The following is a 24,370-nucleotide window of genomic DNA, read 5'->3' as shown; positions in this document are numbered from 1 at the left end:
TTCATTTTGAAATATCGGAGTGAAGAAGAGATAGGTCATTCTAATGAAATCTTGGATTAGATTTCCTCGCTTTGAACAGAATCTTAAGTGTATTAAATTTTGCAGAGAAAGGATACATCCTAGTACCTCTCTACAACTTGGAGGAAAGACATTTTACCCTGATAGAATGATACAAGGTCGCGGAACATTTATTTGGTGGCTTCAGCGGTGGTTTAGATTTGAAAAAGAAAATAGTACCAGTTTATTTTTATCCCATGTCAGTCCTATTTCTGAACTTTCTCTCAGACACATTTCTGCCCATATTTTTGTTTTTCTAGACCCATTTACCTCCTACTTGTCACAACAAAGAAAATCACACACCTTCACTGTGAATTGTAAAATAACTTACTCTCCAGTTACCTTTGCACTGGAGGAAAGGGTAGAGAAGGTGCTTAATGTTACAGGTAAAAATGTTTTCCTTTCAATGCTTGCCACGTGCAATGGATAATTGCCCTTCTTCCCAACAGGTATTCTGCCATGTGTATTTAGTATATTCAGTTTTTTTATTGAGGAAGTAAAAAGGGTTCTTTCCTTAAGTTCCCTTCTCTGACTTAACCCTTCACCTTCACCTTTGGAGACAGCACCTTCCAGAACTTTAGGTAACCCAAGTAGAACAACTTTGATGAGACTCGTCTGTGGGTAACCGCGAAAGCTCTGCAGCATCTTGAGAGTATGAGCATGTGCTGGCATTTGCGCAGCCCGTGTAGGAAAGGCAAGGGAATCAGTAGTAAAACGACTTCAGAATGAAATTATAAGAAACATGCAGAATACTAGTACAATAAAATCTCTGTAGCGTGAATAAAGCTATCTCCCGAGGAAAGCAGAAGAAGGACCTAGGCTGGAAGTGTGGATGAGGATGTGTAAATGTGTCCCTCTCATCTGCCATGGCGAGAGCCTGCGTCAGGCAGCACTCAGGTCTGGTGGAGAAATTAGATTGGGAGAGAACTAGACAATGTCTGTTTCCTTCACTTTCGAGTGATGCTATTTGCAATGTACCCATCAATGTACTGTGATATAATATTATAAATGTTCTGTAGAGTGCTATTCTATAGCCTACAGTGAAATGACTGTGCCATTTTGATTAGTTTAGAGTCATATGAAACACAAAAATGTTCATCTTTAATCATGTTTAGCTTCTCAGCCGAGGAAAATCACACAAAGTAGAACCGTATATCATTTCTTCTGCCAGCATCCCATGGCCTCTTCTAGCAAACAATAAATACATGGCTCTGTATCTCTATGAGGTCGGGCCATCAACTCCTGCTTAGTATTCAAATGGAAAGTTGCCCTTTCAAGATTAGCTAGATCTGTCAAACCAAGATACGATTCTCTAACATTTAAAGATCTCGACATTTCCACCTCCGGAGTACAAGCCTTTTAGCTATTAGCTCTCTGTTTTAAGAGCTGTTTTTGAATTTTACTTAGAGGTAGCCTTTCCCTGCGAACTTTCCATTTAACTGTTCTGGGTCTGGACTCACAGTGGCATTGTTACACGTATTACATCCACAGGTACTAAGACATCGATGGTAGCGGAGATGTTTAAGTACTGTTTCTTTATGACAGTCAGCATGCATTTCAGCCTTCATTTTAAACATTATCAAGTGATTTCTGAGGCATGTTTTGTGTAGATTTAAGTCTTTGCAAAATTTCAATACAGACCTCTTAAGAAGAGCCCGTGCTTCCATATATTTACATATATATATATATATCTCTATCCTTTTTCTCAAATCCAGTCTTCCATGAATTTTAGACACAGTAAAATACCACCTGAAGTGATAGCATCACTAATCATTTTGTTAAGTTCAAAGAGCTATTTCTTGTCCCAGGCCTGACTGTGTGCTGGTATTACTATTTGCGTGGTTGATTTTTCTCTAAGTAGATTTAAAGGGGGAGCTTTTGAATGAAGTGGGTGCCAGGACAAAGGTGGGCTTTTCATAATGTGATTGTGTAGGTAAAAGACACCTCCTGACTCTCTGGCACTGCTGGACACAGTGGTCTAAATACTTTTAGTACATTTCTTTCCACCTCCCTTTCTCTCCTCTCTTATTGTGCTCACTTTATTTTTTTCCTTATTCTGAATTATTTGTGTTCTCTCACTCAGACAAGCAGTATTCCCAAGACTATGTGACTAATGCACTTTAACTTTTGCCTTTAAGTACATGTTAAATTTTAATTACCATATTAATAGAAACTGCTTTTGGATATAAAATAATAAATTATTGTATTATTGAAGATAATTTCCAAGGTTTTCTTTTTCTGCATCTGCCTAATGATAAAATTTGTTTTCATAAGCAATACTGCTTATTTTAATTAAAAAACTTCTACAGTGGTGGATAGTGAATAGATATGATCTTATTTGTACTTTAGGATAAAGGAATCTTGAAAATATGAGATAAAATGAGAAATTGTGTCCCCAATGAAGGAAAAGTAATGTTGGAGTTAAAAAAAATCAATTATGCAATAGTTACAAATGAAGAATTCTTAACTATTTTTAAGCCTTGTTTAGGATGAAATTAACATTATATTCTTACAAATTATGCAGGTAAAATACAAAGAAGAGATTAAACATGCAACAGCCATTTCTGATCCTCCAGAGCTAAAGAGAGTTAAAGAAAATCAAAAGAACATCAGCAATGTGATCATATTTCCTTAAGTATTTTTTTTCTATTTTATTGGATACCAATATATAATGAGGGCATGACACCTATACAATGAATACCATTGCAAGAGGATCAGTTCCTTAAAAACAAAGATAACATTTTACATACCTGTATATCCTCCATCACACTGAGCCTGGTGCTTCATGTGCACCTGTTTATTAAGGAAACGTGTTATTGAATGTCTACTCTTTTCTTGTTCTTGGGGGATTTCAAAGATGAGTGAGATATACCATAGGCTCAGGGGCTATGGGTATTCTCGAGATCTCTAGGAGAAACAGACCTAGGAATACATAGCTACTTGGGTGCTTACTATGCTTTCTGAGTACTTTGCATCTATTATCTCATTTAATCATAAATAGTAATACCTCTTGCAAAGGGCTATGGGAACGCAGACAAGGAAGTCTTTGCAGTGGGAGAAAGGAATAGCCTTGGGGAAGGAGAAATGTTGGAATTAGATCTTGGAGAAACAGTAAAGGTTTGGGTGGATTTTGTGAGGAAAGGTACTCCTGGCAGAGCAAATAAAATATGTTCGGGATCCAAGGCCTCTTCAAGAAAGAGAAGGTTTAGTGTGGTAAATGTTAATACTTGGGGTGAAAGATGGTGGGAGATGATGGTGGAGAGGGAAGTTGGAGTATAGATTGTAAAGAAGTAGTTATGGAGTCCCACAGTGTCCCTGAAGTGTGGTTCACATACCACTGTGGCATTCAAGAATACAGTAAGTGGTCCATCAGTGGTCAGTCCTTGACTATGATTAAATGGTTTTAGTCTTTACCTTCTTCTTAAAGAAGGGTTACTAGTCTTCGATTTAGGGTAGAAATATAGCACTTTCTTAAAATTATTTGAAAAAATAGTTAATTTAATGAAAAAGTAGTACTATAACAACATAGGTCTTATTTATAGTATATATTGGGTGTGACAAATGGAAAGTGGTATCTATAAGCGGGCATTAGGGTATTAAAAAGATATTGCCCATGAGGCATATAGCATGTCTGTAAATGGATGAATACACAACACGAGCATTCTCCCCACCAAGTTGTCCCCAAACTTACATCCACTAGAAATTGGCTGTAACAGTTTCTCTCCATCAGTAATGCTAATCTGCTATTCAGACTTTTTCCCTCTGAGCTTTATCTAGAGTAATCTTTCCTTGAATCTTGCCATCAATAGAGATTAAACCGAAACTTTCTTCACGTTAACTCAATCATCCCAGTTGCAAGAATCTGCCTAAACTCTCAAACTACATACTGCAGTGCAAAGAATGTTGCACATTGAAGAAAGAGGTCAGATCGGAAAGAGCCTAATCCTTTTCCATTTTTTTCCCCAGGCTTACCAATTTCTCTTCACTTTTGTGTTCATCACTGAGAGGGTGCATCTCAAGTCCATTTTATCTGAAGGCCCCACAGGGCTTGTGATTTCTTGTGAAAGAAAATTCCCTAATGCTAAATTTAAGCTTCAGAAAATCATTAGGACTGTCCCTCTGGAGTTCCTTACAATGGGAACTTACTCCCCAGCTCTACTTTTGCCTGTCAAAAATTAATTTGATGGTTATGCCATTCTATTTCTCTGTGTTGATACTCATTTATATTTCTTGGAGTAGTGCGAAATTGTTGGGAAAGCTGACCACAAACAGTGGAGTCTGACACCCCCCACTCCCCCCAGCTAAGAAAGAAAACCTCTGTGCAATAAGTTAGGAGAATTTTCACAGGGCTTGGTCATAGGCAGGGCTTCCAAGGTCAGAACTTCATAGGGAAGGAGGCTTTGAGGTTACATAGTGATGGGCTATAACTAAAGAGCAGGTATAGGATTTGACCCTCTTTAGCAAATAAGCATGCAGGATTATTATTTTTAATGTAAAATGTTAATTTGGTAAACATCACTTTAGTGCTTTGAAGAAATGAAGTCACAGAAGATATATTTCATTATTACTGATAAGATGAAACTCAGAGAGGCCACCAATAAATAATACAGCATGAAGGATAACAATGAAAGGTCTAACTTAAAACATTTGACACAGCAAAGGTTAGAGACTGGGAGCACTAGGAAGATGAAGTCTATTAGCAATACATTTCACTATCAAATCCTAATGAAGGTTTTACTAATGAATGTTCTGTAGCCATGTGACGTTTCTTTTAATTTGCTCCAGTACTTTGGGATGCCTTCATTCCTCATGATCCCAAACTGCCTTGTATCTTGTCTCCCAGCTCCAGTATAAAGAACAAAGTTACAAGGCCACTGCGGTAAGCGTGACCCCAGAGACAGAGAGAGTGAGGAGAAACCAGGAGCAGCTAAGTGCGGCAAGTTGTTTCTGTTTCCTTTTATATTTTATCAAACATCACATATCTTTATGCTCTAACATGCGCTTTCAAATGCTCTAAACCGTCCACATATGTGGATGCTTTTTTCACATTTACCTATGGAAGGGCATGAACTGTGTGTACAGGAAGCTTGGGACTGTGTTGCTGTACTTTAGCCACGTTTGCTTGTTGTGCAAGAGATCTTCATTAAGCACCTGAATGTGCCAGGCATTGTCCTGGCCACCGAGACACAGATGGCTAAGACCCACTTCCTCTCCCCATGGACCTCACAGTTCACTTGGTAAATCTCTAAAAATAAATCCAGGTAAGGACCTAGGGAATAGTGGATCTGTTGTCAAACTGGGAAGAAAAAAAATTGTCTGTTGGAACAGGGCAAAAGAACACCTGGCTTGACATGATAGCATTAAGGTGAGGAACCTTATAAATAAAATGGAAAACATCCTTCAATCATTCAATAATCTCTTGTGAATGAAGCAATAATAGTTATCAGTGATGGGGCACCTCTACTGTGTGCTGGCCCCTGTGCTGATGTTTCATGTGAACCCATGAAGTCAGCACGATTCATTTCTCTGGTTGGTATATGTGGGGAAACTGAGTCTGGGGGAGATCAGAGGACATGCTGGGGACCCACGGCTGGTAAGGGCAGAGCTGGAATTTGAACCCAGGCTTCATAAAATTCAGAAGGCCCTTTGCGAGGTTCCCCAAATAGTTACTTTTCCCATTTTGTGACCCCTTTGTGGAAATTTGATCAATATAAACAATAGATTTCTTCTTCCAAAACAGATAATTTTGAAAAGCCTTAAAATTTAAGAGTAAGTTCTCCCAGGTGGAGGAGATTGTCAGGCTCAAAATTGTTTGTCCTTGTGAGGTCCCTGGGCGGTGGCGGGAGTCAGAGAGCTGTAGCTTCTATGGAAAGGGAGTCAAAGACCTTCTTAGGCTGCCGCGTGGCTGACTTCACTGCAGTTCTCCTATAATGACTTCATTCTGGTATTTCTTTTACAGCATGTTTCCTTATATTTCCATTATTTTTATTCATGGAATTTATAGTTAATTTTGATATTGAATAGATAAGTATTTATTGAAGACTGATTTTGAAATAACAGAACCAACGTTTTGTGCTTGCTACGTCAGACCAGTCGGAATCTAGGCGTGGATACGAACTCGAGAAGGTTAACTAACACAGCTCTACCGTGGAAAACATGTGAAAAGAAAGGGTTAATTTTGAGCCTCATCTGCTGTGGTAGTTAGGTGGGGCCCATTCTGCTATCTATTAAAATTCTTCTTTATCCTCCACAGGTAAAATATAAAGGAGAGATTAAACAGGCAACTGCAATTTCTGATCCACCAGAGCTGAAGAGAGTGAAGGAAAACCAGAAGAACATCAGCAATGTGCGGTCATCTCAGTAACTTTTTTCTTAGAACATCAAACGTGTTGTCAACATGTAAATGGAGGGATTGCATTTACAGAATTTTTGTAACTTCAAGTTCATTTTCTGCTCTCAAATAACAATTTATTTGAAAGGCTTCAGGGTCTTAGTTATTGTGGATACACTCAGGCATTCCCCACCTCAGGGTTCCCACTGACACGCCAGGGTGATTTTTTTTCCGACAGGAATGTTGTCTTCATGCTGATAGGTGCTGTGCTTCCCCAGAGGGAAGCAGTCGTAGCTTCTGGCATCTTGGCCCTACTACAAGCCTTTCCATTCCCTTCCTTACCTGCATGTGTTCTTGTCTGTGGCCTCCTCCCAGCCTTCTTCTACTCCCAGCAATTATTACTCTATTTGGGGGGCAATGTCCGGGAAGAAATGATAAAAGTGTGCATGGCTGAGTAGGTCACATGGGACAGGGCCATTTTAGGGGCACTTGATAAGGGGCTGGCAATTTTTACTTAGACACCAACTCATGGCCTGCTCTAATTCCCTGTTGTTGATACAATTCACAGATGCAGTTCACGGAGACAATCCTTTTTTAAAGTCATTAACATATAGATTGGGTTCCTCGGAAGAGGAAATTTGGAAATCTATTACGTTCAAAGAAACCTTTTATTCTTCAGACCTTTCAAGTCATTTAGCTAGTTTATAAAGCAAAGGCAGGTGGTTGTTTGATACTTTTCCCAACAACTATATTTTAGAGATGCTCGTCTTTTCCCGATATATTGAGAGCCACACTTGACGTGACTCCCTTACTCTCAAAAAGGAACACGGTTATTGAGAAAGAGGAGTGGGCAGCGAGAAGCATTTTTATGGATGTCCACAGTCATCTATTTAAACGAATCCTTATACAAGTTCTGCCAAAGTTAATTCCTAAGAAATCATAATGCATAGTATCATTTTATATGGGCAGGAGTATCTTTAACTAATATTCATGAAGACATTTCACCTCATATTCCTTTGTGATTAAGTGCTTATTACAGCTTTATTGATGGTATGTGTATATATTTTAGTACATCCACAGTGATTTGGACACATATACCCTCCTATGTGATGGAATGAAATAGGTTGATTTAAGATGCCAGCATTTTAATAAGACTAGAACTCCGATAGTACCCTTTTTTTTTTTTTTGTAGTTTACCTTCCGTGCTTAACTCATTAAAATAAATAGTATGAGACTCTTAATGAGGTGAATTGATTCATAGTACTCTATTTTTTGTTCTCTGAAATGATAGGTCTATTATAAAGGTCAGCTGGGAAGAGCTACCGTGTTAAGTGTAACTCCTGAAATGGAAAGAGTCAAGAAGAATCAAGAAAATATTAGCTCGGCAAGTGGTTTTATTCATGTTGGACCATCACAAAGGATGTGTCCTTTATTACCTGCTTGCAGTCCTGTTTTAAATATTTGTGATATTTCCAATAAGTATGTGAGTTATTTCAGATGACTCCTGAAAACTACCACTGTATAAGTTTACATTCTCCTTCATTAGATTGCTTAGTTATAAATTATATTATATTCATTTAAACAGTGATTCCTCCTGTTTTCACCAGTGTTTTTGAAAGTGATAAAGTCTTTGATGCATGAATTGAACAATTGTCATTTTACTGATGTATTTCATTGAATGTGGATTGGTAGATGCTCTCTGCAAAACAAAGTAGGAAATGAGTCATTACTCCCAATTAAGGATATAGAGGGGAAAAAATATTTAAATACATTTAATATAGAGTTAGTTACTCGTTTAAGTCCCAAAGTGCATATCGGTGTCCCATTTGGACAATGTGCCTTCCTCTTAGTGAGTATCAGGGCTTCAGTTCTGAATTGCACATATGTCCTCGGGTCCTCCTTAAGTGGTATCCAAATCTTACACATAATCAGGTTGACACATGGCACCATTTGGATGGTCAGCTGTCAAGAACACCGACCTTATTCCTAACAGAACTTGGAGAGCTCTGTGCCTGACGGTCAGCATTTAGGGTTCATAATTTGTAGCTCTCTGGTGACTTTTCTCTCCAGGGATGCTGAGTGTCTTTAACATAAATTACCTTTAAGCTGTGGCTGCTTAGAAGAAAAACTAGATTTGTTCCCCATTGTTTCTTATTCTCTAAAGCAGGAAAAAAATAAAAAGAAGTAGAGGGCAGCCTGGTATGCGTTTGTTAACACTCCTATGGCAGAAAATGGGGAAATTTAGAAATAAAATAAATTTGAGTTCTATTTAGTTTGGAATTCCCCCTCTTTAACTTACATAGGACAACCAGTTTTACTGACTACATCGCAGTGACTCTTGGTCCCTCACACATTTGTTTTCAGTTGATAGATTTAGGTCATTTTTGCAATCGCCTGTAAAGGAGATCTTTGAGAGTAAAATTTTAGGTCACTATTCCAGAACAAAATGTAATTCACTGAAAAAGTTACCTGAGAAATAATTTTGAGTATGTTGCATATGTTCTTTTTTTTGTAAATCTTAAAAATGTTATGTAATTTTTTTTATTATAATTGTCTTATTATAAGTATGTCCATTTACTTTGCAGGTAAAATATACCCAGGACCATAAACAGATGAAAGGTAGACCAAGTCTGATTTTAGATACACCTGCTCTGAGACATGTTAAAGAAGCACAAAATCATATTTCCATGGTAGGATACAACCAGATCACTTTTCTCGTGACTAAAACATACTAAGAGACAGCAGGACCTGTGTACCGATGGCATTAGTTCACTATTAATCTGGATAACTAACAAAGCATGGAAACCTGGTTGGCTCGTCCTTTGTTTGGGGGGGAGGGGTCTCTCTAATCACACTGAAATGTAATGGAAATATTTAGTCTAATAAAATAATTTTTCACAGTGACTTTTTTGGTGTGTTTTTATTTCTAATGTGACTACTATAAATGCACTGTGTGAAAGACATTTGTGTAGACTTCTTTCTAATTAATTTTAAGATGGAGTTTGGTCTGTTTGCATGTCATAAAGAATGAAAAGAGTGAAAAAAAAGTATGTTTTTAAAAGCTGTTTCATGAGATATAATTTACCTACCATAAAGTTTACCCATTGAAGTGTTCACTTCTGTGGTTTTTAGCATCATTTACAGAGTTATGTGATTATCACCCTGACTCAATTTCAGAATGTGAAAAAAATGTGTTTTGAAGTATATACTTAATGTTCTTGTAATTATATACAAAAGTTGTATATATTATCTGTAACTTCTCTTACTATAATTTTAAATAGCATTTTCTTGAATGATTATATGGAAATAGATACTGCCTTATTGCATATTGAAGGTCCAGGGATAGGAAATTAAATTTGTAGTTAAATTAGTATATTTAGGAAATAACCATAATTTAAAAATACTTATCTTTTACAACTTCATACTGATATATAGTTTTATATATAAAAGAGATGCTAACCATAATGATTAAAAACATCATAAAAATATCAGTACTTGATTTCTGATGCTAAAAAGCTGAAGTTTCAGACATCATGTTTGGAACAGTTGGAAAAGATAAATATATGAAGAAAATAATCTGTCCATAGATGCAGCCAGGGCAGTGACACCTGTCATTTTGTCAAAATTTTATGAGATATGTAACAAACAATTAGCAAATTTCAGTGTGAGTTAATATTGTTTTTCATTTTTCAGGTAAAATACCATGAAGATTTTGAAAAGACAAAGGGGAGGGGCTTCACGCCTGTCGTGGATGATCCCGTGACAGAGCGAGTGAGGAAGAACACCCAGGTTGTCAGCGACGCTGCCTATAAAGGTGTCCATCCTCACGTCGTGGAGATGGACCGGAGACCGGGGATCATTGTTGGTAAGCTGGCGGTCTTTTTCGGTGGCTGTGCACAGTCAGAAAGACTGTGCTTGCTGTAGCTTTAGAATTAGCCTCTTGACTCATCTGACTTCTCATCACCTGTTCAGTATGGCGCCCAGTTTAAAATGGACCACAAGTATAGCGTCATTCTTGTACCATATGGAATGGGATTCCTGGCATTCACCAGATATCGTCTCAAATTCTTTCTCTTATTGGATGTTCTCTGTCTTTACTCGGGTTCTGGTCTTAAGAATGTTCCTACTTGTTAAACAAGGAAGCAGCCCAGACATGGGTCGTCACAATGGTTGAACGATTATTTTGTTTCCCTTTAGTGTGTGTTCTTAATCAATGTGTCATTCTGTAGATACCGCGTGCATGGGTGACAGAAATAACCATGTTATATTTATGTCCTTTTATCACAAATAGGTGTGCCAGGGAGACTTGGATGGTATTCCGTAATACTAATAGCTCATATTTTTTGGAATATTATTTCTGAACTGGGATAATTAAGAGCCATCTGAAAGTCCCATAATTAAGAGAGCAGCCTTCTCTTCCTGCTTTCTGTTCCTCATAGTCAGGGGAAATCCTAGGAGGGTATTTGCTGGATGACGGCTGAGATATCAACAAAGATCATACTAAAGTATAAGGGAGGGCTAGGAAGCAAAGTTATTGATTTTTCAATATATATCAACAACTCAAGACCATTGTCTCCTTCAGAGCAGTTGGCCTCTGAATTACGGAGTCCAGTTAGGTAGCTCAAAGTATGTTTTTGGTCACCATGGTATATGCTTTTCAGTAATCTCAGTGTTAGATCTTCTTCATCTTTAAAAGTAAGAGCTTATTTTTTGGTACTAGTGAAAGGCCACTTAGAGGTGAATTAGGTGGGGAAAGCATGTATTTGACAGGATAATATATTAGTACAAAGCAAAGGTACCAAAGTCAGGGCACTAAGTGACCTGGGTGATTTTATCAATAGTAAAGTGACTCTGAAAGTATTTTCCAAAGAAGGATTCCAAACATATTTGTCGGCAGTGGACAGCTTTGTGGATCTTGCCCAAGTTGATTACTTAAAAGGATCACATTAACTTGGATGGATGAGTTGTGATGTTTTCATTAAAAGTAACACAGAATTAGAGAGCTTCACTGTCTTGTGCTAACATCTCCTGAAGATAGTACAGGGGTCTGATTCCTCTCACTTAGGATGAAACTACTAAAGTCTGTGCAGGTTACCTTATGTCCCACGTAGAGCAGGGGCCAGGAGTGATGCTGAGGTCATTGCTTAAAAACCATGAAACTGTCTAGACCCTGGGCTCTCATAATTCAGTACTCAGAACCTTCGAGATAGAAATTATTTTTTAAAAATATAAGATGTATAATTCTAAATTATTTACTTACTAAGCAATTCAGAAGTCAATTTGTTTCTTCTTATTGAGAGAAACAGTTTCCATTGGGTACTTGCCTATGAAAACATAAAATAAAGTGCATTCAACAAACATCACACTTTCTAGTGAGCCAGCTTCCGTACCAGGCATGGAAATAGAAGTTTAGAAATTTTCTGTGTAATTCAGACTAAGCCAAGTTGTGCTGTTACTGTTTTTGTTGGAAGCTCTGCTACTTACTTATGTAACCTTGGCCAAGCTACTCAATCTCTCTGTGCCTCAGTTTCCTCATCTATAAAATGGGGATAACAATAGTACCAATTTTAATATGTGTGAAGCTTAAATGAGTTAGGTTATAAATGAGAATAGTGCCTGGCATATGGTAAGCACTATGTAATATTAATTAAAAACAGATAAGCAAATCTCCGTTTCCAGTTTGTAAATTGATTGTTTTTGCTCCGGCTCCATTTCTGCCATATGTCCATAACTACTGGGGTCTCATTTTCCAGATGTTGGTCCAGCGCTGCACAGCTCATTGCAGGACCTGATACCTGTTAGTTGGAGAGAACAGTACACTTGGAAGTTATTAGATATGGATTTTGCCTCCAACTAAAACAGGAGGAGGAGAAACTGGCTCTCGCAGTCTGATCACTGACTATAGCGGGGGGTCCATGGAGAGCAGGAAGCTGTTCTGATTTCTCTTTCCATTCCTCATTGTTCCTCGCTGGGTGCCTTGCTCATAACGCTTTTTGAATAAGCGTATCCTATTTATTAGCTTGTGCTCACAGACTCAGAATGAAAACTGGGCTTGCCACTTCTCTACATTTCAAATATTTGTTTCTGTTATAGGGAGAGAAGTTTTCTGATTGTTTTGCTTTTTTTTTTTTTTAAACAAAAACCTCTCAATCATTTCCTATGAATTACTCACATGTGCCGAACTAGTCACATGTCCTTAATAAGGAACTTGAGTCAAACATTTTGCCTGTTTCAACATGTGGAGAGCAAGAGTGGTTGGAGGTTCAGGGGATGCCTGGGGGCCATACATAGTGGCCTCCTGTGTGTGTGTGCTGGGTGGTGAGTCACAGGTATTTCAGCAAGGCCAGACAGACCAGTTCTATAAAGAGTAGATCAGATGACTTTAATTTGACTTTAATTTGATTATGAAATTTTCTTAACAGATACTTGTGAAATCTACAGCACAGTGGTTTGCATGTTACATGTACGCTTTTTACATACATTCCTTTCCAGGCTTTTGCTTGACTTATTTTGGTGCTAGCTTTTTTTTTTAAATTCCTTCTTGATGTGTTGATTTCTTCCTTTTGGTAAAAGACCTCAAAGTTTGGCGCACAGACCCTGGCTCCATCTTCGACATCGATCCCTTGGAAGACAATATTCAGTCTAGAAGTCTGCACATGCTCTCCGGTACTGCTGACATTTTGAGTTCTTCCCCATTATAGTTTTGTCCTGAAAGTGAAGCTGCTATGAACTCTAGAAGTTCATCATGCCAACTTGTGTAATACGGTTTGAGAAGTTGAGAATTTGAGAAACCAAAAAAGTGCTATGCTACTTCAAACTGTCAAGAAAGTGCCATGTTTCTTTAAAATACCATTAATCATTGGTATTTTAAATAAAGGAAAAGAAAACTTGCAAAAAGACTTTTTAATATATCCTAGATGAGTTTGTCCTAGATTCATTTAAAAAGCCTTTTATTACTGAATATGATTTTATAGGCTTTCTGGGTTTACGCATGCGGTTATTTGTATTACAATAAACTGCTGAGACAAAAAGATTGGTTTCAGGAAATACACTGTTACAATATTTTCAAGGTAGATTTAAAGAATTATATACAGGACAGTAGAAAGGTTTTCTATAGAGCATCATGCAAGTGTCCTTAAAATTGATCTCTGAGTTTTTAGGTCATGTAAAATGAGTAGTTTATATGGGAAGCTTATTTGACGTTAGACTGTATGTTTATAATTAAAAGCAAAACATGAATGGTTTGGGTATAGTGATAGCTCGATTTGACCTTTCAGACTTTCTTTGACAGTATACAGTTTTTTAAACAATATAAATAGATATATCATTTAGGTTTTGCTCCATTTTCTGATTTCTACTCTATGTTTAATTGTTGATGTTAATAAAATTGAACACCCAAGGCAAAGTTGGGATTTTGGCATTTTTATTATCAATTTGATCCACATAGTTAGCCAAACTGTGTCATTTAATTTTCTAAAAATAAAGGAAAAGCAACAAATACTGTGTACCTGGTAATACTTGAAATGAATTACTTATAAGTAGGTGTTATATTCAATGGAAATTTATTAGTTTGCCTGTGTTTTCTTAGTACTTATCAATTTCCCAGTGCTTATCTCTCCTTTAAAATCTAGATTTAAAATGAGTATAAATGACTTTTAAGTCATTTATGTAGTTGATGCCATGCATGCTAAAGTTTGGGAGTAGGTGACTAGAACTTTGTAATAGCTGAGATTTTGGATTATTATTTACTAAAAGATTGTTTCTATTCCGTATTAAACTTTTAAGTAATTGGTTTCTTGTTTTTTTTTTTTTTTGAGTCCCTTAATGACAAGTATGAATATTTTCCCTCCACTCTAGAAAAGGCGAGTCACTTTAGGAGACACCGGTCTCGATCTCATTCCAGCAGTACTTTTGGTACAGGTGTGGGAGATGACAAGTCAGAAATCTCCGAGATTTACCCTAGTTTTTCATGCTGCAGTGAGGTAACCAGACCGTCTGATGAAGGAGGTATCAAACATTAACCACTTACAAAGAAAATTGATTCATTTTTTTAAATGTGTCACAAGAGTGCCTTTAACATTTTCTTCACCTTTACATAAACATCTAGCTTGGGTGTATTTGAGAATTTAAAACTAAGTTTAGAAAGTTAATAGTCCTTTTTTTTTTTTTTTTAAAAAGCTACTAATTTTCATTTTTGCATGTTGTTTTTTATTCTCGTCTTACTTCACTGTTGTCACTGCAACTGGATCTGTAAGGACAAAAGGGTCTTGGGATTTGCTATAGGAGTCTGTGTCACGGGGTTGTAGGTGATGGATATGCATAGTCCTAGTGGAAACTTGAGTTCCGTGAAGTTTATATCTGATTTCCATTAAGGAAAAAGAAATCGATCTTACAGTCATATTAGAGTGGCTAAGAGGTTGCAATGAATTTGTGTGTATTTAAATATTGATATCATTTGCAGAATTAGATATTGCCAAAAAGATATTAGGTTTAACACTTGGGATCTGAGAGTTTTTTTTTTTTAATGGAAAATACAGTTGATTGTTAATAATCTTCTACTTTATATCCCACCCTTTTCCTCTATCTTCTCCTGTTTTCTGCATCCAGGTTGATGGATTAGGTCTAGAACTTTTAGTGAATTTCTTTAGGATGTTAAACTAATCCTGTTTATAAAGCTGTCATTAAAGGTTAAGACTAAGGTGTTGCAATTCCTGGTTGTAGCTATGTTTTAGTGCCACGAGGAGGGGGAGAGGACTGAAGCCTATGAGAGCAAAAGGTCAACCACAAATATCATTTCTCTGAAATCCCAAAGGCAGGAAATTTGAGGCTGAGGAACTTAACAGTTTTGGGTAAAAAAGTAATGTGTGACTGATGAGATGATGAAACTATGAAAGCTTTTGTAATAGTGTAATTTTTTTTGTATTCTTTACAACAAAATACTAATGAGAATAAAATCAGTTATATTCTATGCATCTTGAATTATAAATTGGAACTGGCCTTAGCGTGGTGGAAAGTTTTTAAGGGTTTCCTTTCTCTGTAAGTCTGATGAAATAATTATAAACTCGTTTTGCTTTATTGTAGATAAAATACATGAGATCTTCCCTTTTTGTGTCTGGTTTACTAGCAAAGGGTTCTGTAACTTCCTGATTTTTTTTTTTTTTTTTTTTTTTTGGTCTTATTGATTTCTCCATTCAGTGCCTTCTGGGGTTCTAGAGGTACAGAATAATGTTGATGCTTGATGAGATAAATAAAACCCAAAGCAAATGCAAAAACTAATTCTGATCAACCTTCTCAAACATTACTCACAACACAGAGTACTAACCAATATACTATCACAGCTCAAAGATGACTCAGTTCAGCATATTGGAGTTGACATCTCTCCCAAATGCAAGGTGCTACAGAGGCTTTGCTTCATGAATGACCCTTTACTTCATGTCTGTACACACCCACATGACTTTCATTCATTTATCCAGCAGATGTTTACTGAATGCTCTTTGTACACCAGCCAAGAGCTTGGGTCTGGCAATGCACACAGCAGTAAGCAAAAGAGACATGCATCCGTTGTGAGGGGCTTAATGTGTTGAGGGGGGACCCTGGCATTTAGCAGAGACTTAGACAAATAATATATAATTATGAGCAGAGTTGGTACTGGGAGAGGACAGAATGGGAGCTGCAATAACAGGGCGATTCCGGCAGTCCTCGCTGTCAGGGAAGCCTTCTGCAGGGAAGGGATGTTTGTTTGCATTGACATGTGAGTGCTCACGGAAGTTAACTAGGCCTAGGGGCTTTGGGAGAAAGTGTTTCTGTTAGGGCAGAGCACAGCAGTGGTGCGTCACTGAGATGTGAAAATGGAGGTGTCACGTAGGCAATCAGAGTTCAGAGGAGAAGGCTGCACTGGAGATCAGTTTGCAAGTCATCCTCCCGTCTGTGATTAGGTCTTGGATGAATCTGTGTAGAGAAGGAGAATTCAGAGACCCCATTCTGTGGAGGTCTCAGCTCCCTATGTACCAGCAAACTATGCCCAGGACCACTTGTTTTATTGCATTCTCTCCTCCAAGGCTATAAAACCCTGATCATTGACTCAGATGATGACTTCCAAATTGATCTACGGTGCAGCCTTCTCCTCTGACCTCTAATTGCCTACTTGATGCCTCCATTTGAAAATCTGCTGTTAGTTTATCACCTTTTTCTCTTCTCAAGCCTACCTTCCTTCCTTTTTTTTCTAAATTATTTCTAGCAGGCTTAGGTGGGAGGATTGCCTGAGCGCAGGAGTTGGAGACCAGCCTGAGCAAGAGTGAGACCCTGTCTCTACTGAAAATACAAAAAATTAACCGGGCATGGCAGTGAGTGACTGTAGTCCCAGCTACTCAGGGGGCTAAAGCAGGAGAATCACTTGAGCCCCCAGGAGATTGAGGTTGCAGTGAGCTATGATGACGACACTGCACTCTAGCCTGGGTGACAGAGCAAGACTGTGTCTCAAAAAAAAAAAAAAAAAAATCTAGCAAAAGGACCCTATACTGAGCGAGACTGAATGAGAAAATATCTTCATTGGAAGAAGGTATAGATAAATATTCTTGCATTTATACTAGAATTTGAATAACACATGGTTCTGAGGGAATAATTAAATTTTTTTAAATGGGGGAATTTTAGACTCTGTGGATGGTGGCAGGAGAGATTTTTGGCAGGCAGGGTTGGCTCAGTGACTCAAAAAATGCCTTGTATGAAAAAGTTGACTCTTTGGAGTCATTTATAAATATCTCTCATTCTCGGGCATCTATTATGAGGCCAAGAAGCTCTGTCTTTAGGGACTTATCCTATTTTAGAAAACAGATATTGAGGTAGGAAGCAAAAATAACGATGTACCAATAAGTTTTATAACATAAACACAAGTAATGATGTATCCACAAGATATCTATGCTAATTTGAAAAAATTTTAGGATACATGGGAATATGCTAAGTTTATTTAAGTGAAGCAAAGCACAGTCTACCAGTTGGTACCATGTGTCCATATTCAAATGATTAGTGACATATCAGACCAAATAAGTTCAAAACCACCTCCCCACTCCCCACTCCCCACTCCTGACCTTCCTTCCAGAAATCTACTACTTTCCCAGGCTTCCCTGTTTGCTAAGTGGCAGCTTCACCTTTCCTTTCCGGGTGCTGAGGTCAAACCCTTTGGAGTCATCCTTAACTCTTGTCTTTTACTCTCACCCACAGCCAATCCACTGGCGAATCTTGTCAGCTCTACCATGACAAAAATATCCAGAGTCTGACTTCTTGTCCCCATCTTCACTGTGGCCAGCCCTGTGTCAGCTTCTGCCACCTCTCATTTGGATGATCACAGTCACCTGCTGACTGGGGTCCCTGCCTACTTCCTGCCCTGGTCTGTTCTCCACTCAGCGGCTGGAATAATCTTGAAACCTCAGTCAGATCAGGTCACCCTTCTACCATTTCGTTCTGAAGATAACCCAAGTGCACACCATGGCATACAAGACCTGCGTCCAATCTTGGGCTCTGGCATCTGCTCTGAACTCATTTCCTACAATTCCCAGTATTCCCATTCACTCCCACCATATTGGTCTCCTTGCTTTACTCAACCTTTCCAAGAAAGCTCCCCCCAGGGCCTTTGCACTAACTGTTCCCCCTGCCTGGAACACTCCCCCACCCCCAGATACTTGCTTCCCTAGCACCATTTTTCTTTGTGTTTCAGCTCAGATGACACTTTATCAGAGACCCTTTCTCCCTACCAGAGGTAACACAGCATCTTTCCTGTCATTGGCTGTCCCCTTATTTACCCTGCTTTCTTTTCCTTCCTGGCACCTGACGCCACCTGAGATACTCTGTACTGATTTGTTTATTTGTCTGTCTGTCTCTGCGTCACTAGACTATAAGCCCTCCGAGAGCGGGGATATTAACTCCTTTGTTGACTGTTGTATCTCCAGCTCTTAGAACGAGCACTCAGCTAATATCTGATGAAGGAACGAAATAGCCAAACTCATATTTTGAAAACTAGGACCACAGATATAAATATGTGTGAGTATAATTATTTTTATAAAATGGAATTCTCTTGTGGAAGTCTTTCAAGAACATTCTTACATTTTTGATGATCTTTTGATGTTTCAGTAACATTAAAGCATAACTGAAAAAACAACCTAAAGTGGAAACATTCCCAGTGGGTTTTTTTTTTCCTACTTGGAAACGAAAGACGTGGTATCCATGACTTCTTGGTGGCTTTGAAATTCAGGGTCCCCTTTGAAACGTGTGCTCTGCTGGGCTCTGGTAAGAAGGTGCTGATTGACTGTATAGAAAGAGACTGTTATGGTGATGACAACTGATTGATGAAAATCTTTAGTGTCTTTAGTATTAACAATCACATGCATTTGTTTAAATTCTATCCTAGAAATTGAATAGAATTTTCAACAATACTTGTTAGGGGTAAGATGAAGAAAAAAGAAAATGTGAAGCATTTAGAAATGCTATTTTTCTTCCAGATTTTATGGATTCCTTTAAATTGATTTTACTTATTTACTTATTTTTAAAGTGTTAGAATTTTTGGTTCATGATTGTCTTCCTAGCACCACTGCTATACTAGATCATTGTAAAGATTGATTTCTTTTTCTTTTTAAAAGTTTTTTTAAATTGAAAAATAATAATTGTAGATATTCAAGGGGTACGTAATGATGTTTTGATACATATATAGTGATCAGATCTGGGTAATTAGCATATTCATCTAATATGCTAATTAGATCCCAAACATTTATCATTTCTTTGTGTTGGAAACATTCAATAACCTCCTTCTAACTATTTGAAACTATATATTACTGTTAAGTATGGTCATCCTACAGTGCTGTAGCACACTGGAACTTATTCCTCCTATCTACATGTAATTTATGTGATAAAACACATTATGTCCCAGAAAGATGTCCTTTAATACTCGGTTGTGTCCCTGTGGTTGAGGTGGTGTGTGTGGCAGAGGTGTCCTGCAGTGGCCAGAACCCTGAGCAGGAGAACAAAACATTGGTCTGAAGTCCAATGCTCTGGGCTCTCGAGGAGGTCATTTAACCCTATTAGGCTCAGATTTCAAACCTGTCACATTAAGGGGATGGAACAAGAAGCTTTGTAAGATATTTTATATTTCCTAAGCCAATGCCATACATTTAAATGAACTCTTTCTTTTTCTTTCTCTTCCTTCTAAGTATGAAAATGTACTTATGTTCTGAAAGTAGTCTGTGTGACTTTATGAATGAAGTGGCTGGGCAATTTTGAAGGTCATAGTTTTAGGTCCTTCTTATGAGTCAGAGGAAATTCTGATTGTTAGGACGAAGGGTTAAACCATCAGCTTATTTCCTTGAGGCACAAGTACAACGTTTTCACCATTCACATTTGGTTTTCATGAGCATTAACATATAAGCCCTTCTCCTTTAAGTTTTTATTATTGTTTTAGTTATATGTTTCTCATGATATTTTCCCATCTTGCTTTGATTGCTGAATATTTTCATTTTCTTATGTGATTATTCTGAGCTTTCTTTACTTTTCGATCTACTTTCCAATATATTAAGTTACCAAAGGGTTCCTTTGGTTGTTGTACCATTGTACCATTGTACAACTCTACTGTGTTACTTTGATTCAATAACAGAGACTTCTATTTAAACTTCATCCAATTTTGTTTTGATTCCTGAATAGTATTATTTGAAATTATCTTTATTGCCTGTTGGTATTAGATTCATTTAACTTATATTTCATTTGACACATGGTTCCTTTCGTGGAAATAATCCTGATGGTTTTTTGCTTATTTCACTGTGAGGTTTACTTTGATCTTTGTGTTTGTCTGTAGTTCACTTGCAGGCAACATGTAGCTGTTTCCTCGTACCACTTTGTGTTTCTTTGATTTTCTTTAACTTGCACTTTTCTGTTGTATTTTTATGTGTTTGCAGTCTCACCCAGTGTTTAGCCTGCCTCAGTTTGAACTTGTACTCAGTTTTGCTTCAGGTATTTTACATGTTTCTGTCTACCTCTGGAGCATGAAAGGGTATGGCAGTGTAATGGGGAATGAAAAACAGATGCACTTTTCAAAATAGACATTTTCAGTTTTGAAACCTTGTGAACTTTCCCAGTTTGCCAGGAAAGGATCTTATCGGGATGAGCTAGTCCTGCCTTAACTGACTGAAAGTAAGTTTCTGAATTCTATGGCAGTTTAACCCACTTCTGCCTGGCTGTTTGTATAGCATTCCATCTCAGGTAATATGTCTTCAAAAGGGTTTAGGTTGCAAGAGATGCTTTAGAACACTCTGGAACTCTCAATACATTGCCCATAGCATGCCAAGAGGGCATTGTATCAGTTAGGTAGCCAGTTGCCCTAGTGTTTTCTGGTACCCATAACTCCATCAGTTCTTTTCCCCAAACATCTATCTAGTATCTTCCATATGTGTGAGATGCTGGAAACACAGAAATAAAAGATACAGTTATTGTCTTCAAAGAACTCACATTTTGGTGGGTGAACCTGATGCACAAAGCCATTGTGCTCAGGAAAGCGTTGTGATGGAGAATTGTGCAGGGTTAGAATTAGCCAGGTAGAGAAGTGGCATAGGAGTGTTATAGGCAGAAAAATAGCACTTTAACAGAGCGTAGCACACTGGGAACTTTGTGTGGTTTGACACAACTTGAGCCCAGGGGGTGTGTGTGTCTACCAGACAGGCTAAAGAGTGAGCCACGACCTCTGCAGAGCCAGGATCATTTGAATATAGTCCCCGAACACTTTCCTCAGCCTTTATCCTGCAATAGCTTTAGAGGCTATGGAGAGAACCTGTTAACTGGACTTACAGGTAAGTTGTGTCTCTTTTTTGGAGGTTTAATCAATACTGGGAGCTTTTCTGTGAATCTGGTCTGCATTGGATGATTTAGATTCTACCAAGAAAATTGACTCCTTGGGCACCAAGAGACCAGGAGGCCTTCATGGCAGTCCACTAGAAGGACTAACAGTGTAGGAACAGTATTTTGGATTTTTATTTCAAAGATCACAACCTTTCTTTTTGTTGACATTTGTCATTTATGCAGAAAAGCAGAAACACTAAAACCAAAACATCTCCCTACTCTAATAGTTCCCACACTCTCTGCAAAATATCCAACTACTGGATGTTTAATAGGCATCTCAAATCTTATACCTGAAACCAAAATCATCTTTCCTGTCTTCCTCACCAAACTCCCCGCCCACCTGTTCTGATCTTTGTGTTCACCGTCTCAGCTGATGACTTGATCATGTAATATATCACCGTTCTTCCTCTCATCCTTCACGTCTGATCCATCTAGAAGACTGATGATGGCTCTGTCTTCAAAATGTATCTGTCCCAAATCCAGCCACTTTTCACTACCCTCTCTGTGCCCTGAGTGAATCAGCGTCCTGTCTCATTGAGATTGCAGAAATAGGGTCCTGTGCTTTGCAATTCCATCCTTGCTCTCCTTGGTCTGGTCCCCACCCTAGCTGCCAGCATGTCCTTTGAAGAGCTGCACCCGATCTCAATACAACCTTGTTCCAGAAACTCCAATGACTTCTAATTACAGTTAGCCTAAAATCCGAAATCCTTGGTCTATAAGGTATTGCATGATCTGGCTCTTGGTCGTGTCTCCAATTTCATCTGCCACCAGTCTCCTGGCTCCAGCCACACAGACCTCCTGGCTGTTTCAACATGCCAGGCATTCTCCACCCTGGGCGTTTGCAATCACTGGCCCCTTTGCCTAGGATACTCTCTCCCAGGTGTTTTTGTAGCTTGCTGTCTTCCTTCAGCTCTCTGAATAAATGTCAGCTAATCAAAAAGTCTTCCCTTCTACCTAGAAAGCACTCAGCCTGCATATATATACCCATAACTCTCTGTCCCCTTACCTGGCTGATTTTTTTCCCCACAACTCTTTTTACTACCTGACATGTCATTATATATTAATTAATTAATATATTGTTTGTGTCTCCCCCTGAATACAAACCCTATTGGAACAGAATCTTTTTGTCTGCTTTGTTCTCTAGTCTATAACAACACCTAGAACAGTACCTGGATTATAGTAGCTACTCAATAAATATTGTTGAATTCATAAATATATTCAAATTAAAGTTTGATCTGAAATATAAATAAGCAGCTTTGCTATGTGTGTTAAATCAATAGATCTTGGCATTAGACTTTAATTTCTAGGTGTCTAATTAAAGCTAATTTGACTTGAGGGTCAAAGAGCAATAATTTATTATAGTTGTTTTTTAAAAAGCAGGAATTGGAATGTTACATTTAAACTTATGTTTATTACAAAGCCCGAGTCAACTAATGGCCTCCCATAACCAAGAAGTCAGTAAATTAGTCCTACATTAACACTTCTGTTCCCATATAAATATTTCCCATCTCAGCATTTTATTTTACTTGTGACATCTGTCCTCAGTAGGGACTCAATAAAGAAAAGTGCCCATCTGATTTCTGAAACCCATACCTTTAGCGCAGCTTCTGTCCAGTATACTCCAGTTTACTGTGAGATCATGAACTCTGGAGCAAGAGAACTAATGTGCTGTTTAGCTTTCCCTACAGTACCCAGTACAGGAGCGGAAGGCGCAGTGAATGAATGGTGAAGGAAGGGAGATAAAACGCAGGAATAATTCCTCATGTTCCCAGACTCAGCAAAGACCACTGGAATGTGTCCTAAGTTCCTAAGGACAACAGCCATCATTCAATTTGCCTTTAAATTGAGAACAGAAATACTAAACATAGGCACAATATATAATAATAATGAACTGTTACTATATTTAGAAAGTGATGGATCTAGATCCCATCAGCAGTGTTTCAAAATCTCTTTTATTATGAATAATATCCATAAAGTCACAACCCTTTGGCTAGTATTTGCATTGATTTTTAGGCTGATTTTCTTCTCCCATTGAGAATTCGTACTTTTTGATTTATAGATGGCATTCTGACCCTAGTTCAGGGTTGTTGGTTTTTAATCACGGGCATAGTTTTAAAAGTAGGTAACCAGAACAACCTACTAGAAAATACACTCCTGGAAAAAGGAACCCTAGTACAATGTTGGTAGGAATGTAGATTGGTATAGACATTATAGAAAACAATATGGAAGTTCCTAAAGCAATTAAAAATAGAACTATATGATACAGCAATCCCTCTTCTGGATATATACTCAAAGGAGATGAAATCACCAGGTGGTAAAGATGTCTGTACCCCCGTGTTTGTTGTGTCTTTATCGCAATAGCCAAGATATAGAAACAACCTAAATACCCATTGATGGAAGAATGGAATATTATTCAGCCTTAAAAAAGTTTGCTAATATTTGTCAAAAACAAAAGTACTGTTTTAGTATCTTCACTTAAGTTTAGGAAGACTTGAAGAATTGATTGAAAAACTAAATTTCTGTGGTGAAACTGATCAATAGGAAAATGAATTATTCCTTTATAATGTAAACCCGAATTAGTAGACTATCACATGATCATGTTTAACCATCTAGGCAGTACATCTAGCCTCTAAGAAAGCACGTGTTATAAATTGTTAGAAAGTTTTCATTAGTTCTATTACTCCAAGAAAAAGTTTCAGGCTTCTGATTGAACTTGGGGGTCTCCAGTCCATAATCAGAAAACCGAAGTAGTGGCTAAAAGAGAAATACTAGCAAGTTTATTTTAAATGAAGATAAGCGTTTTAAAATATTCCTTAGAGAAACTCATATTTGTAGTCTCAATAGAAACGGAATGAAAGAAATGTCATAAGTTTCCCTTTCTGAGTGTGAAGTTGGGGAAAGGATCAAATGCTAATGAACAGCACTTGTGCCAGAATGCACACATGTCTTTCATTGATTTGCCAAGATTCAATCAAAGGGTTCCGTATGTGTATGAAGGAGAAACATCTGACGCTTAACATAGAAACAATAAAACATTAAAAATATATTTCCTGTGAAGCCGAGTTGATTGGGAGAAAGAGAAGGTTTGATTTTCAGAAAGGCTATAAAGTG

The 24,370-nt window shown here is 37.8% G+C and overlaps 1 protein-coding gene across 3 annotated transcripts in view; it reads left to right on the top strand.

Annotated features, from left to right (window-relative positions):
* NEBL (nebulette) overlaps positions 1–24,370 on the top strand; it is a 321,698-nt gene that overhangs the window by 285,387 nt on the left and 11,941 nt on the right. Inside the window, exons 19-26 of one of the 3 annotated variants that reach the window (XM_069458752.1) lie at positions 2,582–2,674; positions 4,901–4,993; positions 6,311–6,403; positions 7,680–7,772; positions 8,974–9,078; positions 10,082–10,253; positions 12,962–13,054; positions 14,246–14,395. In XM_069458752.1, coding sequence (XP_069314853.1) covers positions 2,582–2,674; positions 4,901–4,993; positions 6,311–6,403; positions 7,680–7,772; positions 8,974–9,078; positions 10,082–10,253; positions 12,962–13,054; positions 14,246–14,395 — 892 coding nt within the window. The remainder of the gene's footprint in view (positions 1–2,581; positions 2,675–4,900; positions 4,994–6,310; positions 6,404–7,679; positions 7,773–8,973; positions 9,079–10,081; positions 10,254–12,961; positions 13,055–14,245; positions 14,396–24,370) is intronic. The other 2 variants (XM_069458753.1, XM_069458754.1) reach the window with 2 other exon arrangements.

This window comes from Eulemur rufifrons, chromosome 25 (genome assembly GCF_041146395.1).
Source record: "Eulemur rufifrons isolate Redbay chromosome 25, OSU_ERuf_1, whole genome shotgun sequence".
Taxonomy (NCBI): Eukaryota; Metazoa; Chordata; class Mammalia; order Primates; family Lemuridae; genus Eulemur; species Eulemur rufifrons.
The sequence above is the reverse complement of the archived record's forward strand: the minus strand, read 5'-3'. Positions and strand labels throughout refer to the sequence as shown.